Consider the following 16,488-nt stretch of genomic DNA (forward strand, 5'->3'; position numbering starts at 1 on the left):
ACTGGAATAGGGCGAACCACCTCCCTAGATGAGTTCATAATTAAAGGATACTCTAACTTAACATCTAAATCTGACCCTCAAGATCGCCACGGGAATGGAATATGTGCCTACATTAAAGATGGCTTCCCATGTGGCAGGGATATCTCCAGAGAAGACCCTAATCTACCTTATATGTGCTTCCGGGTTGCACTTGCTTATACCACCGCATTTATATTTGCCCTCTATCCCGCCCCCCCCTCCACAACAGCGGAGTTACTGTCTTTAAGAGTATATCGGAGAAAAAATTGACCACATCCTGTCTGCTCATCCTTCGGCTAACATTCACGTTTGCGGTGACTTCAATGTCCATAATGTGGAATGGCTAACCCACTCAAATAAGACTGATTTGAGGGGAGGTTCTGTCATGATTTTGCCATTGCTTATGACCTCACTCAGATTGTCCACGAGCCCACCCGTGTTCCCGATACTACCGGTCAATACGCAAGCCTTCTAGACCTTTTTCTAATCACTTCCCCAAGCTATGCTCATGTTCCGTTCTATCTCCTCTGGGATCCTCCGACCACTGCGTCGTATCAGTTAAGATAAAAATGAAATATAATAAATCTACAGACGTACCTCTTCACTGTACTATATACTGATACTCTATGGCTGACTGGGATAGCTTCCGCACATTCATATCTGATCTACCTCCCCATTCCATGTTTAAAAAGGATGTGTCCTCTGTAGTATCAGATCTGACCGAATGGTTACTTGTAGGCATAGACCAATTCATACCATCTAAAAAATTCCAACAAAAACCTAACAGCCAGCCATGGTTCTCCCCTGAATGTGCTGCTGCCATCGCACACAGAAATCACTTTTTCTGTAGCTACCAACGTAATAGATGCACTGAAACTAAAGCTGCTTTCAGGACCGCCAGCAACCACTGTAAAAGAGTAATAAAAATGCAAGAGAACTATATGCTCAATCCGTTAAATCCAAAGTAGCTGAGTAACGGCTTGGTTCCCACCAGTTCTGGCAAATAGCAAATAGGACCCTGAACAGAAACGTGCGCTCTATCCCAACCATTATCAATGAACCAGAGGTCATCTCAACAGCATCCGACAAAGCCAAACTATTTGCCAAATACTTTGCGGCAAATTTTACCCTGTGCGACGAAGGCCATCAACTCCCCATATTCCCTCCTATAACAAACAACACGCTATGCAACATACAAATATCTGTGCGTGAGGTCGCCAAGCTAATCAAGAACCTTGACTCCAGTAAAGCAACTGGCCTGATGGTATTCCAATTATAGTGTTAAAATAAATTACAACCAGAACTTTCCCCCATACTTACCAAACTGTTTAAGCATTGCCTTAAGGAGAAGTGCTTCCCAACACCCTGGAAAACATCATCAGTATACCCTGTATTTAAGAATTCAGGTGATAAGTCATCCCCCTCTCAGTACAGACCAATAAGTCTCCTGTGTGTTATGAGTAAGTTGCTGGAATCCACAATAAATAGAGAAGTAGTCAACCACCTCAACAGAAATAACCTTCTTAGCGACACGCAATATGGTTTCCGTTCAGCACGATCTACACCAGATATGCTAACGGCTATATCTCATATGATTAGCAAATCTCTCGACAAAGACTTCATTTCTAAGGCAATTGCTCTCGACATATCTAAGGCCTTTGATAAGGTTTGGCATAAAGGCCTACTACACAAGATTTCCAGCTACGGTATAGCTGGAAATGATTTCTCGATCATTAAATCATTTCTCTCAGATAGGCTCATAAGAGTAGTGGTTGATGGGCAGAAATCAGAGGCCCATAATATTAATGCTGGAGTCCCTCAGGGGTCCATACTGGGCCCAACTCTCTTCCTGATCAATGATCTCTCAAAACACATACTAAAATCTTTTGTTGCAATCTATACTGATGACAAGACCATGTATGGCAACACATCAAAGGCCGTAAATGATGATGTTCGTTTTGATTCTCTCTCCTCTGATCTTGAGCGCGTTATGCAGTGGGGAAAGAGGTGGCTGGTTACCTTTAATGCATCTAAAACCAAGCTCCTATCTCTACATCATAAATGCTCTGATCCCCACCTGGCATCAATTGAAATAGATGGATCTCGTCTAGGGGAGGCCCCATGTTTTGATAAGCTTCTGGATTTGACCTTTACTCCTGATCTTAAATGGAACACATACATCAAGTCTGTGGCCAAGGTTGCTGGGAAAATGGTGGGATCCTTCTACCGCTCCAGAAGATATCTCACTACTGATACAATTCTCTATCTATATAAAAGCCAAGTACGTCCAAGGATGGAATACTGTTGCTGTTATTTCCATGGCAGGTGCTCGTCTGAGCTCCATTCTCTGGTTCCCCCCCTCGCTAATCTTCTTCAAAAAACACCCAACTAGCTGAAACCACTGTCAATAATTTTCCCCACTCCCTATCTGTGCCTAAATCAAAACGTAGATTCCATGAACAAAGCTTCTTTCTTAGAACTGCACGCCTGTGGAACGCTGTTCCGCTTGCCTGTTTCCCTCTCTACTTCAACCTGGATGTCTTCAAGTCCAACACAAACAAATTCCTGATGAACCCCCCCCCAAGTAATGACACCTTACCAATTCTCCAATACTATAGCTACACTATCCCTTTGATTACTGTACACAAAATAACCCTTATCCCCGAGTGGCCATTGGGCCTTGATAAGTGGTGAACTCCATGTAAAAACAAAAAAAATAAAGATGGAAGTTTATTTTATACCAAATATGATTTGCGTTCAGAAACGATTGTATACTTTATTAATGAGTCCATGGGTTGCATTTTTCTTTGTCACCTTTTTTGATTTCCTCATATAATAGCTTAGAGAATTGTCATGGTATACTGATAGCCACTACTACTATCTAATTAACTTGTATATTTATTTGTATAAACAATGCTGACATTAATATGAAAGCTGAAAAATTGTGAAACTATATACTCTTCTTCGTAACAGAACTCTGTTGTGTTTATGGTTTTCTATTATTCTTCATCTTCTCGTTCTGGCCATTTCAACTTCTCTCATATTAGTGATTTCCGATGACATGCACAGTAGCTCTCTCTCATATTAGTGATTTCCGATGACATGCACAGTGGCTCATAAGTATGAAAAAAAAAAAAATAACACAAGAGAAAACACAGATTCTGTAGATATCAGGTGTACCCTGGATGTGTGTGTGATACTATTCCAGAAAACGACCCCATCTGAGTTGTCTTTCAAAACACTTCTGATCTGCTCTGAGCACCCAAATGTTGTCAACTGTCTCCAACTGTTGTCAACTCAAGACTCTCCTGACTATATTGTCCGGTCATTTGTCCAAGTCACTGTCACACCTTGATTAACAATCCTATTTCAGACACCTTGATGAACCACCTCCCAACCCATTGTCTTTCTATTCAGATCGCTTTCTAGATTTTGGTTCGTTTTTCTTCGCTTTTTCATATAGATTTTCCTCGTTCTGTATCAATCGCTTTCTAACACTTTAAGAGCGGACGTTGATAATATCACAAAACCATGTGTATTACTTCTTTATTTCATTATATATAGATTAGTAAATGTTACAAACACTGAAAACTTCTACTACAATGTCTGTCATGAGAACGTTGAATATACACAATTACTAACCCGAGGGAACTTTACTGTGAGAAAAAATCTTTGAATTAGACTCTGCAAGTTTTCTCACTTTACAAGGATCTGCAAGATAAAAATGAAGATAAAAATAGTTAGAAAGAATAAAAAAAATTAGATTCATATATCTATATGTATAATGCAAGAATTCGAATAATCTTGTATGCATGTTTAATTACTGGTATTTTTCTCTACTGACATTAATCGTGCAAAGAAATATTGTCTGCACTTTGTACACGGCAAGTGATGATGCATTAATTATGCAAATAAAAATGCAAAAATGAGAAAAGGAAAACCAAAAATTTACCTTTTGAAGATGTTTGCACTTTTTTGCAGCTGTTGTTGTTATTATCTGTTTTTTTCAAACCTGAAAAGTAAAAAAAAAATGGCCAAGTAAGAATTTGACATGTGCGATAGTATTGATTCTTTCCTGCCATGTGTCAGGGCTGTGAAATGTGCTAGGAAGTAATTAATAAAAAATGACTACCAAGAAGCACAAATAAAAGCCATGATAATGGTTAGAAATGATTTACCAAGACGCACAAATATTGAAGGTAAGTGGGATAATCAGTTGGGAGTGGTTAAGTGAGACGAAAGATCCGGATGTAGGATTTCTGATCCTGAAGTCAATATTTTTACAAGTTTTTAGTTTACGATATATTTTCAGTTTGCGGGAGTTGATCGTGCAAATGAAATACATAATTGTATGAGAGAAGGAAAACAAAAATTTACCTTTTGAAAATATTTGCTGTTTTTTGCTGTTGTTTTTTGTGCTGTCTGTATGTTTTGAATCTGAAAAGTCAAAAATGTTTAAGTTAAAGATTGTTACATATTCATTAAATTTCAAGTTAAATGTGAAGTATTTTGAAGCAATTTAGAATTTAAATACAAGAGAATAATTATACTTGTGGGGACTCACCCATGCACAAGGTGTGAACTCTTTTGAACTGTATAAATAGACTGAAGCTCGGGTGTGGCCTGTGTACTATTGTAGTACACCATTTTGGCGTTATGTGCTACAACTATTGCTCTCTGTATAATCTGTTAGGTTTCAATAGAAATTGTCCTTTTAACCCCTATCCGTGTTCTCCTTAGTGTACCTTCTGGGCCACAACATATACGTAAACTTATGTGAAAGTTTACCACAAATTGAACTCCCCGTCCACCATCTGATAAACTCTTAACAAAGTTCATATTAAAAGATGTTCTCTGATATCATTTGATAATATTTGACTGCTGCCTAAACAACAACCCAAGACAACATTTCCGTGAGAAATTGGATTGCTATTCAATTTCTTCACTTAAAAATGCAATCTTTAAGATTGCTTTGAACACGTAATAGGTTCATCTCTAATAAAAATGGAACACGTAATAGGTTCATCTCTAATAAAAATAGAACACGTAATAGGTTCATCTCTAATAAAAATGGAACACATAATAGGTTCATCTCTAATAAAAATGGAACACATAATAGGTTCATCTCTAATAAAAATGGAACACATAATAGATTCATCTCTAATAAAAATGGAACACGTAATAGGTTCATCTCTAATAAAAATGGAACACGTAATAGGTTCATCTCTAATAAAAATTCAACATGTAATAGATTCATCTCTAATAAAAATGGAACACGTAATAGGTTAATCTCTAATAAAAATGGAACATCTCCATTAAAAAATGCCGTTCATCTCCATTAAAAAATGCAGTTGCTCTTTATGCATTTCTCGTTTGCATTTGTACTCAGCCTCTCTTTAATTTTTCATGCTTATCATCCTTACGACGATACAGTTACTGTCATCAAGTGAACATATGAATAAAAAATTACATCTGTTTACTCTTCAGCTAATATTCATATCAGGTGTAATTCGAAAATGTATGCCGAATGGCTGCTCTAATTTAACAAGCTTTTCTTATGATACTTCCATTGCAGTGCGTTGTGATTATGCCGTAAATAAACTTAGTTTGTTCACAAACCACTTGTGTACTTGATACTGATGAACATTTTGCAGGCCTTTTTGTTATAAAAAAATTTGTATCCTGTGATACTTCACTTCATCGTTATAAAAATAAAAGTTATAAAAAAATTTGTATCCTGTGATACTTCACTTCATCGTTATAAAAATAAAAGTTATAAAAAAATTTGTATCCTGTGATACTTCACTTCATCGTTATAAAAATAAAAATTATAAAAAAATTTGTATCCTGTGATACTTCACTTCATCGTTATAAAAATAAGAATTATAAAAAAATTTGTATCCTGTGATACTTCACTTCATCGTTATAAAAATAAAAATTATAAAAAAATTTGTATCCTGTGATACTTCACTTCATCGTTATAAAAATAAAAGTTATAAAAAAATTTGTATCCTGTGATACTTCACTTCATCGTTATAAAAATAAAAGTTATAAAACAATTTGTATCCTGTGATACTTCACTTCATCGTTATAAAAATAAAAGTTATAAAAAAATTTGTATCCTGTGATACTTCATCGTTATAAAAATAAAAGTTATAAAAAAATTTGTATCCTGTGATACTTCACTTCATCGTTATAAAAATAAAAGTTATAAATCAATTTGTATCCTGTGATACTTCACTTCATCGTTATAAAAATAAAAGTTATAAAAAAATTTGTATCCTGTGATACTTCGTTATAAAAATAAAAGTTATAAAAAAATTTGTATCCTGTGATACTTCACTTCATCGTTATAAAAATAAAAGTTATAAAAAAATTTGTATCCTGTGATACTTCACTTCATCGTTATAAAAATAAAAATTATAAAAAAATTTGTATCCTGTGATACTTCACTTCATCGTTATAAAAATAAAAGTTATAAAAAAATTTGTATCCTGTGATACTTCACTTCATCGTTATAAAAATAAAAGTTATAAAAAAATTTGTATCCTGTGATACTTCACTTCATCGTTATAAAAATAAAAGTTATAAAAAAATTTGTATCCTGTGATATTTCACTTCATCGTTATAAAAATAAAAGTTATGAAAAAATATGTGAAAAAATATATTTTTTAAATTTCGATTTTCTATACTTGTGATTTTATTATGCATAAAAATTGTCTCCGTATAGAAGGATTTCTCATTCCCTGACCACTGATATACATTGCAATATTTAAATAAATATAGAATTGTATTAAAAACGCACACAGAAAGGAAAAACAAAACTAATCTTGGTCTCAAAAACCTGTGAAACATTCACAAAAATCCGAGCAAGTCAGTTATTTTATATTTGTTTTTTTTTTTTCTTTCTTTTTTTTTACAAGGTGGTCACCACTTATTAGGGTCCGGAAGTCACTCAGGGACAAGGGTTATTGTAAGTACAGTACGTTAGTGTGGATATTTAAAGTCTACTTAAGGGGGTGGTTCATCAGGAATTTGTTTACGTTTGACTTGAAGACATCCAAGTTATAGTCAGGAGGGAAGCAGGCAGATGGAACAGAGTTCCACAGGCGTGCAGTTCTAAGAAAAAAGCTTTGTTCATGGAATTTACGTTTTGATTTAGGCATAGATAAAGAGTGCGGAAAGTTTTTGACAGTGGATTCAGCTAGACGGGTGTTTTTTGTAAAAGAGTGGCGAGGGGGGGACCAGAGATTGGAGTTCAGATGAGCACCTGCCATGGAAATAACGATAAAACAAAGATAGGCTTGCAACATCTCTTCTGTGGGAGAGAGGTTGCAGAGTATCCCCCACTAAGCCACGAAGTCTATTTTGTACTCTGTCAAGGCAGGATAGGCTGCTTTTAGCAGCTCCTGCACAGATATGGCAGCAGTATTCCATCCTTGGATGTACTTGGCTTGTTTCTGCATTAAAAGTTTGGTTTCAGTAATTTTATTTAAAAGTTTTTAAAATTACGTATTTTTGAATAGACAAGAGGGATCAGCATCCAAAATTCTGTTATGACGTCAGTTTTTAGTGCTTTGTAATATAGATCATCCTTTTTATTCATCTTTTGTGAGCTTTCACACAGGTCATCAAAAATCTCATTGAATACAGCCTGTGGTGTTCCCTGGAAGCTGAGTGACAACAAGTCTCCCCAGATTTTCCAGTACTCGTCACCTCTTTCGATACCATTTGCAAATAAATTTGCATTATTGCCCCAGCTGCTTGCCATTGATTTCTCGTTGGCAGTAGCCATTGGTTTTTACTGAAATTTGAGTGGCAATAAGCTTCCCAAGGTCCCAGTTCTCTTCGCACTTATACAGTGGATGTCTGGTCAGTGTTCACTTTTCAGTCTTTCCTTTCTCCTTGACTACTTTGCTATTCGGTCTAATTTTTTTTTCGGTGGGGGGGGGGCAATTATGTGGTAATGGGGAATAGGTAGGGTTAGAGAACTTATAGGTATGCAGCGTCAATTATTATTATTATTATTATTAGTTTTATTAAAATGTTCTTTAAATATATTTTTAAAAAATTTTGCTCATGAACATTCGACCATGTCTGCTATTTGACGTGTTTACAAACAACCAACGCCAATGTCAAACCACCGGTGTCACTTGAAATGTGCATCAGTCGTTATCTTCTGTTAAAGGGTATATATATATATATATGGGTACATATGGAAAAAATAAATGATAGAATTAACGGATTTGTATCCTAAAATGTAATTAATAAGAACAGTTAACTTCTCTCTCTCTCTCTCTCTATATATATATATATATATATATATATATATATATTCAACCAAACACTATATAGAAACAGTGGTTTGTAAATAACAGGCAGATTAATTTTTGGAAACAGAGACAAATGACACAGGTAAGAAATAATTTTTAAATGACATAAATTGATTAGCCTAATTTATTAAGAGGAAAAAAAAAATTTAGATACAGTATCAAAAATATTTTTGTTTTTGTGTTTTAAGGGAGGTGGTGTTTGATTAACACTGCTGGCAAGCCATAATTTAATATTCTGTTTTGTTTATAAATCTCAGAAACAATATTTTATGGTAAACAACTGGTGATCCCTTTAAGAACATTGGTACTATTGTTTGTCCATGTAAGTAAAACGATTTAGTGATGCAGGAAAATAATTGACTGATTGACAAAATAATTTTCCAACGAAGGACATTTTTTTTTTTGTAGCTTTAAAGAAACTCCCAAGACACTGTATGCTAACGTATTTACTGTACAGATATTGATATTTAAAGCCCATATTTCAACTGTCTAATATACTCAGTTATATACACGCAACTTTAAAAAATGATAACTAAATTGCATATTCCTTTCAAAACAAACCTTTATAAGTTAATACTAGCTAGACGCCTGTCGTTGCTCGGTCGTACAATACGCTTAAACATGATATTTTAATTTATGCAAATTACGTAAGTATTATTATAAAATCAATGCTCAATAATTTGCCCGGTGAACTAATTCGCAAAAAGAAAACCCAAAAATAAAATAAATAATGAAAAAATGTATTTCATCAAATTCCATCTGTGTTTGTTTACCACATCATGTCAGCTGATTTGGTTTGACGATGAATGCCTTCGCAACTCACTTCTGATTAATGTTTAGTTTTAAAAAGAAATGATTTGCGGCAATTTTAAATGGAAACTCCTCTTTTATCGTAAATTGAATTCATTAATAAGAAAAAATTTAAATAAAATAGTAAGGTAGACCTGAGTTTGACCACGGGATCAGTTGAACTGTAGTCGAATGCTGGCAGATTTTATTATCTCCCTTGCCGATGTAACCTAAAATATTCCCATGTAAAAACTCTTTTTTTCATCTATAAGAAAATAAAAACTATTTTTAGGATGGGATTTTTTCGATTTTTATTGGATGAATTTCTGTATCTAAGGACACTGGCAGACATATAAATTAACTTTATGTGAAATTTGCGAAAGATAGGCTCAGCCGTTTCGGAACCTATGAAGAAGAAACTCTCCCACACAAAGTGACTTTTATATAATAGTAGAGATTCGTTTCTTTTAACCAAATTTATATTATATATATACAGTTATATTAATGCATATTTTCTATGTTGTGCATGATTGCATAGAATTTACGGTGAAAAATTCACGCATATACACACACACACATATTCATAACTACAACAACATTTATACCTGGATGTTTAGCCAGCTCTAATGCGTTTATCACATCTCATGTCAATGTGATCCTTGGTATACTTCAACTATTCCTGATTCCAGGGTCGAACATCAAAAATGTGAGGGCGGCCACAAACTCCACATCTGTCATAACTGTTTGTATCCAATTCTTAAGTTGATTGCTTCTGTGCTTCTTCCAACCTGCAATTGGAGCTACCAAGTTGTAGATGAATTTTTCCTCAGCACATTAAAGAAAGAATGTGACCAAACCAAGAAAGTCTCCTTTGAAGAAAATTTTCTGTGATGCTCGTGGTGTTGCATGTAAGAGATTGAAATAGGATGTTTGAAGTGTTTGTGATCATCAGCCTGTTCGTTGAAGCACAGTTTATCATTCTGATACGGATGATGTAGTTTGGGATTTGGTTGAAGAAATGGATGCATAGTACATATCAAAGTCCTTGAATGCATGAAGGATTTGCACAACACTGTTCGCTAAATCGCATTCAGTGAAATATTGATTGTGACCAGAGACTGGAATGTATGTGCTGGGAAGAGCAACTACCTTTCATGTGATGTGGTTGGTCAGTTTGGAACCGGTGATCAAGGCTTTGACAGCGACAGAATGGTAAACTTTGGTCCAACAAACAGGTTGATAGTCACAAACATTTATCATCCTATTTCACTCTCTTACATGGTATTCCCATGATGTACGAACCTCAAGCTAAATCGATTGTATATATATTAAAATATATGTAAAACTCTTTTAATGAAAACAGTGACTGTATTTCTATTTTTTCCATATTTGTGGACGAAACATGGAATTCTTTTAAAAAATTGTACCAGAAGCACAAATAAGGAGATTTCAAAATTCCTCATCAGCAGAAAATTGTAGAAAAAGTCAAAAAGGAACTGAACTAATAAGAAAACGAAAACAAAAATTTACCTTTTGATAAAGTTTGCCCTTTTTTGCTGTTTTTCTTCTTCTTCTTGTCTGTATTTTTCTGACCTAAAAAATAAAAAATGTTTTAATTAGAGATTTCTCTATGAGTGATGCAATGTAAGCCAGGGGCCAGGAGAGTGCTAAGAAGTGATTCATTAAAAAAAAATGTTGTAGGAAGTAAAACAAAAAACATGACAATGGTTAAAGATGATTCAGCAAGATGCACAAATGTGTTACAATAAATGTTGGAGATGGGATGGGTAGTCAGCTGGGAGTGGCTGAGTAGGACAAAAGATTTAGATGTAGGATTTCTGATCCTGAAGTCAATATATTTAGAAGTTTTGAGTTTTGTTTATAAGTTTTTCAGTATGTGGGGGTTGACCATGGTTGATGGCTCAAAGGTCCCTCGAGAGAGATTCGAGAGAATGAAAAAGTTGAATGTGAGAAAATCGGGCAAAGCTTTAGCAGATGAGGAATCAACCAACAAAGATACGTTGACATACAGCCATCAACAGACAACATTCATCACACACACATTTACAACAGAACTGATCTATACACAAAGTATCAAAGTTTGTGTTTTGTGAGTTTGCATTCTATTTTATTTTTTTTATACTTGGTAACTTTATAACTTGCAACCGCCGTGATTATCAAGACAATACGGCTACGATGAGAACAAGAAGAGATGAAAACCATATATGTGTGTGTGTGTGTTGACTTATTGATATCAAGCAAAGGATAACTAATTTGCATATTCCTTTAAAACAATATTCTTTTCAAATTATGAATAATGTAAGAATACGTAATTAGTGGATTTAATTAAAAAAACAAACGATTAAGCTTGAAGTTTATTTCTAAAAAGAATTTCATTTATATGTGGGTAAAATAAATGATAGAATGAGTGGATGATTTTATCCGAAATTTTATTATTTTTCTTGAAACAATCAATCTGACACTATGTACGAATCCAGATAATGTTTAATGAGGACAACTGACCTCTCTATCGACAGATGTATATGTTGACTTCTTTCTGCATAGGTATGAATATTAAAAGCCTACATTTCCATTTAAAATGCAAATACAACTTTGTAATATACTTAGTTGTGTATAGGCAAGCAACTTAAAGTAATTCGTATATTCTTTTAAAAACAAACCTTCATTATTTAATATTTGTTTTTTCTTTCTTTTTAGATGATTTAATTCATTTAACAAATGTGTATAATTGTATTAATGCATATTTTTTACATTGTGCATGATTGTGTAGCATTTATCTATATATGTAAAATTCTGTTTTGATAAAAATGTAACTATATTTCCATTTTTTATGCCGAATAATAAATCACGGACAATTTTAAACGTCCATATTTGTGGAAGAAACATGAAGTTCTCACTGAAATTTGTACCAGCAGCACAAATAAGGAGATTTCAAATTTCCTCAACATCAGCAGAAAATCATACAAAAGATTCAACATTTAACTATGATGCAAGATCAAAGATAAAATGCCTAATTGGATGAGATTAGAACAGTGTGCGTGCTGTGGAACCAAGCACTGATCCAGCAGCAACACAAAGGATGAACCAAGATTACCAGAATGTTTGAGTGGAAGGAGATTAGTTGGGAGATAACTATGATTCTGATGGTGCCATCAAGTTAAAAGTTGATTTAGTTAAAAATGTCAGAACAACTCATGACGATAGACCGACTCAAGTTTGTCTTCAAATTCAAACCACTATTTTATTTTTCTATACAGACAGTAAACTTGCAAAGAAATATTGTTTGCATTTTATATATATGATGATGTCTTGTGCATTTGCAAGAGTAAATATTATTCATGCACATGAAAAATGCACTAATGAGAAAAGGAAAACAAAAATTTACCTTTTGAAAAATTTTGTCTTTTTTTGCTGTTGCTGTTGTTGTTTGAATTTTTCCAACCTGAAAAGTCAAAATGTTTGAGTTAGAGCTTTTTACATGTGTGATACTATATGAGCCAGGCCCCCTGAGAGTGCTAAGAAGTGATTCATAAAAAAGGAAAAAGCTGTTAGGAGTAATAAAATGACAATAGTTAAAAATGATTCACCAAGACGTACAAAGGCAATACAATGATTATTGGAAGTAGGATAAGTAGTCAGCTGGGAGTGGCTGAATAAAACAAGGATTTCCAACCCTAAAGTCAATATATTTAGGAATTTTGAGTTAGTTTATAATAGTTTTTCAGAGTGTGGAAGTTGATGATGGTTGGCAGCCTGGAGTTTCCCTGAGGAAGATCAGAGAGAGTGACGTCAAAGTCAGGTGTAAAATGATTGAGCTTTAGCAGATGAGAAGACAAACTCGGCAACTGACTAACAAAGAGATGTCGAGAGACAGCTATCAACAGACGTTTGTGAGAGTTCGTTATCATACAAACTTAGAAAAAATTGATCTATATGTTTCAACGTTTGTGTTTTCTCTTGTCAGCTTGCATTCTGTTTTATTTTTTATAAGCCAGCATTTGCACCCTAGATGATCGCTAAGAACACGGCCAGAACAAGAACAAGAAGACGAATAGAAAACCACAGCAAACAGTGTTTTGGGGTCGGCATGTATAGATCAGTTGTGTTCTAACTTTGTGTGATAATGACTCTTCCCCCAAACATTGTCTATTGATAGCTATCAATGTATCTTTGTTGGTTAGTTGATGAGTTTATCTCCTCATTTGCTAAAGCTCTGACTCAATCTACTCTCATCTGACTTTGATTCTAATCTCCATAAACTCTCTCAGGGAACCTCACAACCGCCAATCATCATCAACTCCTGAACATTAAAAAACTTTTGTAAACTAAGTCAAAACTTCTAAATATCAAGTTATTGTTGAGAGGGATATATATGACCTTACACCTGTTCAATAAATTTCAAGTTTAAGTATTTAAACCAATTTAGAATCTAGAAATGAGTCTGAGAATTGTTTTAATGAACATTATCTTCAAGATTATCCCACATATAAAAATCTCGAAGGTTAAGGTCTAATGAGCATGAAGTTCATGCAGGATCACATCTTCCATTGATGATACAATCCCTAAAATGTCCTTGCAGTCATTCTAATGAATCATTAAAAGTGTTGGGAGTTGTTCCATTCTGTTGAAACCACTGTTCATCACCCACACCTGCTTAAAAATTAAATAAATAAGATAAAAAAAAAAGAAGCTAAACTGCCAATACCTCATTTACTCATGTGGATTCAACAGCAATTGAAATCCATTTACAAGTGACCAAACCTGACTTAACAAAGTTCATATTAATTATTATCCCCATAGAAAAAAAAAAAAATATTTAACTGCACTAAAATGCTAGAATTGTTCAAAATAGGGAATCATGTTACATTAAATTCTAAAATGAATTTTGTTTATTTTTCATTAAAGTTTTTCAAAGTGTTCATACATAATTGCCTACAAAGGCAGAATCACATTTTGGAGAGGTGGTTGGATTGGGGTGAAAATCAGAAATTATTAATCGACATTAATACCAAAGAAATATTGCAATATATTCATTTTTAAATAGTCCTAAATTTAGATTTCAGTTTCTTTTACATAAAATGCATTACAATTTAACTTTGAGTTCTCCAACTTCTTTTCTTTTAATGGATACATCGCAATTTAAAGGAATTGCAGCATATTTATGTGTGTTTACTGCAGATTACTTGTAAATCATTTATTTTTGGAGATTTTCAGTAGCATATTCTGATTCCTTGCACAAAAATACAAGTATATGGCAAATTTCATCGCTTAATCTTTTGTTTTAACAAAGATATAACATTTTCACTGAAAAAATAGTGTACAAAATGTGAAAAAATGCTTAAAGAGGGAAAAATATCCAAACATATGAGGCACAAAAATAGTCATAACTTCTTTAATTTTAATTGGATTTAAATTTTTAAAAATTTTCTTTCTTAGCTCATCAAGCTCTTTCTATGTATACCATTAATGAAATATTTTAAGCCATTTTAATTTTTTCATGTGTATTGCTAGTAAAATGGAAGAGATGGTGAATAAGTGGAGATAAGCCACACAGTATTTGTATGATGAAAGATATCACCAATTGCTAAATGTCTTTCTATAAGAGACTATAACTAAAGAAATACAAGTGTAAGAAGATGAGACTATTTGAAAGGGTAAAATTGGCATGAACCAGACCACAAAGAGCTATAGTCCCCTTAGTAGGAAAGGCAGTAAGTCTACTGTTTGTTTCATTTTAATTCACCATTCCTGGGCCTAACACGTGATTTCTACACGAGATACATAGATATTCAAATATTCCATTAAGTTCTCCTTTACCTCTCAGACATTGAGTTAATAAAAAAGTTAAGAACCTAATTTTCCTCTCCTAATTGACCATTTTAATATGTTATAGTATATCTTTTTTGTTGTCTCTTGGTCTTATTTGATTCCAGGACAAGAATTGATCTAATCTGGTGGAGTATCGAGCTTCGTTGCTGTTACTTGAGGTAACATCACTTGGTGAAGGTGAACCATTCAAAGTAAAAACCAATGTAGGTTGGCCATAGCAAGTAGATATTATTTATGCTGCAAATACTGTGTTATTTTGAATATTAAGTTGGGGTTTACTTTCAGGCAACGTATCGTCATGCCAGGTATTTAGTATGGTGTCTGAAAATGATATGAGGGTTATATGAATTGGAAGTGGATGTGAAGGACTAAATGATGTCAGCATATGTTGCTGGAGATGTTTGCAATACTGAATTTGATGTAACAAAAAACAAAAAAGACAACATAAATTGGATAAGAGCAATGAGAAAGAAAGTGAAGATTATGTCAACTGAATTGTAGGAATTGCTTAACCTTGTTCAACAGTATTTCCAACTAATGATCATTAACAATAAAGTATGCCAGACAAACCAATCCGTGATGGAGATAAAGTAGTTATTGATTAGCACTAAAAACCAATCGAGCAGAAATTAAAAATTAATAAGTCTGAAGTTGAGCAAAAGGGACAAATGCAGAAAAAAGAAGAAAAAGAAATTATGGGGTTACTCCTTTAATTTGAGACTTTATCCATATTGAAAAAAAAAAGACTAACCTCTTAATATAAGACTACAGTTAATTTGAAAAAAAAAAAAAATTTTAAGAATTTAAATATAATTTATATCTAGAATATGAAATTGGTGGCTGCAATAAAAGTCGTTTGAAATTTAGATTTTTGCTCCCGAAGTTTTAAGTGTCAACTTTGTGCTGCAAATGATAAAACTTTATAGAAAATAAATTTTTGAAAATAAAAAAAAAAAGAGAAAAAGAAATATTAGACAAGACTAAGATCGAATCTAAAAATTTAATTGATAAAAGTTAAAAACATGATATAGCATATGTAACTCCCTAGATAAGGTCATTAGTCAGACGCAAAGAGGCAGATTAAAATTGCAAAAACAAAAGTCGGAGAAAATGTTGGATCAGTTGAACAAGGAAAAGTTTCATATTTGAGAGGTTCAGTGGCCAATGCTAACTGATAAGAAAAAATTTTAAAAAATCAACTTAAGAGAAATAGAAAAAAGAAATTTAATATTCTTTTCTAGGAGTGAACCAAATGGAAGAAAATACCATAATCCATGAACCTATCAAAGCAACAAATGATGGTAGGAGATAGCGGCCAGCAAGTAAGGGATAAATCAAGATGGTTAGATTTTCAAGTTGGTTAGAAAAAGTCAAACTAATCCAACTACAACTAAAATTATGTAAATCTTGTTTGTCTCCATGCACACTGGATGACATCTCAAAAAAGCTTTTTTCAAGGGAGATAACTTTAGAGAATCTGCATGTAATCAAATACAAA

The 16,488-nt window shown here is 33.5% G+C and overlaps 1 protein-coding gene across 8 annotated transcripts in view; it reads right to left on the reverse strand.

Annotated features, from left to right (window-relative positions):
* Positions 1–16,488, reverse strand: part of LOC145266450 (zinc finger CCHC domain-containing protein 7-like) — a 90,845-nt gene that overhangs the window by 15,545 nt on the left and 58,812 nt on the right. For 5 of the 8 annotated variants that reach the window (XM_080122146.1, XM_080122182.1, XM_080122154.1 and 2 more), the window contains 5 exons: positions 12,547–12,603; positions 10,671–10,733; positions 4,396–4,455; positions 3,971–4,030; positions 3,661–3,729 (listed from right to left, as the gene is read on the reverse strand). In XM_080122146.1, the coding sequence (XP_079978272.1) occupies positions 3,661–3,729; positions 3,971–4,030; positions 4,396–4,455; positions 10,671–10,733; positions 12,547–12,603 (309 nt within the window). The remainder of the gene's footprint in view (positions 1–3,660; positions 3,730–3,970; positions 4,031–4,395; positions 4,456–10,670; positions 10,734–12,546; positions 12,604–16,488) is intronic. The other 3 variants (XM_080122171.1, XM_080122161.1, XM_080122191.1) reach the window with 2 other exon arrangements.

The sequence above is a fragment of the Euprymna scolopes genome, chromosome 4 (genome assembly GCF_053919585.1).
Source record: "Euprymna scolopes isolate OS-2025 chromosome 4, ASM5391958v1, whole genome shotgun sequence".
NCBI classification, from domain to species: Eukaryota; Metazoa; Mollusca; class Cephalopoda; order Sepiida; family Sepiolidae; genus Euprymna; species Euprymna scolopes.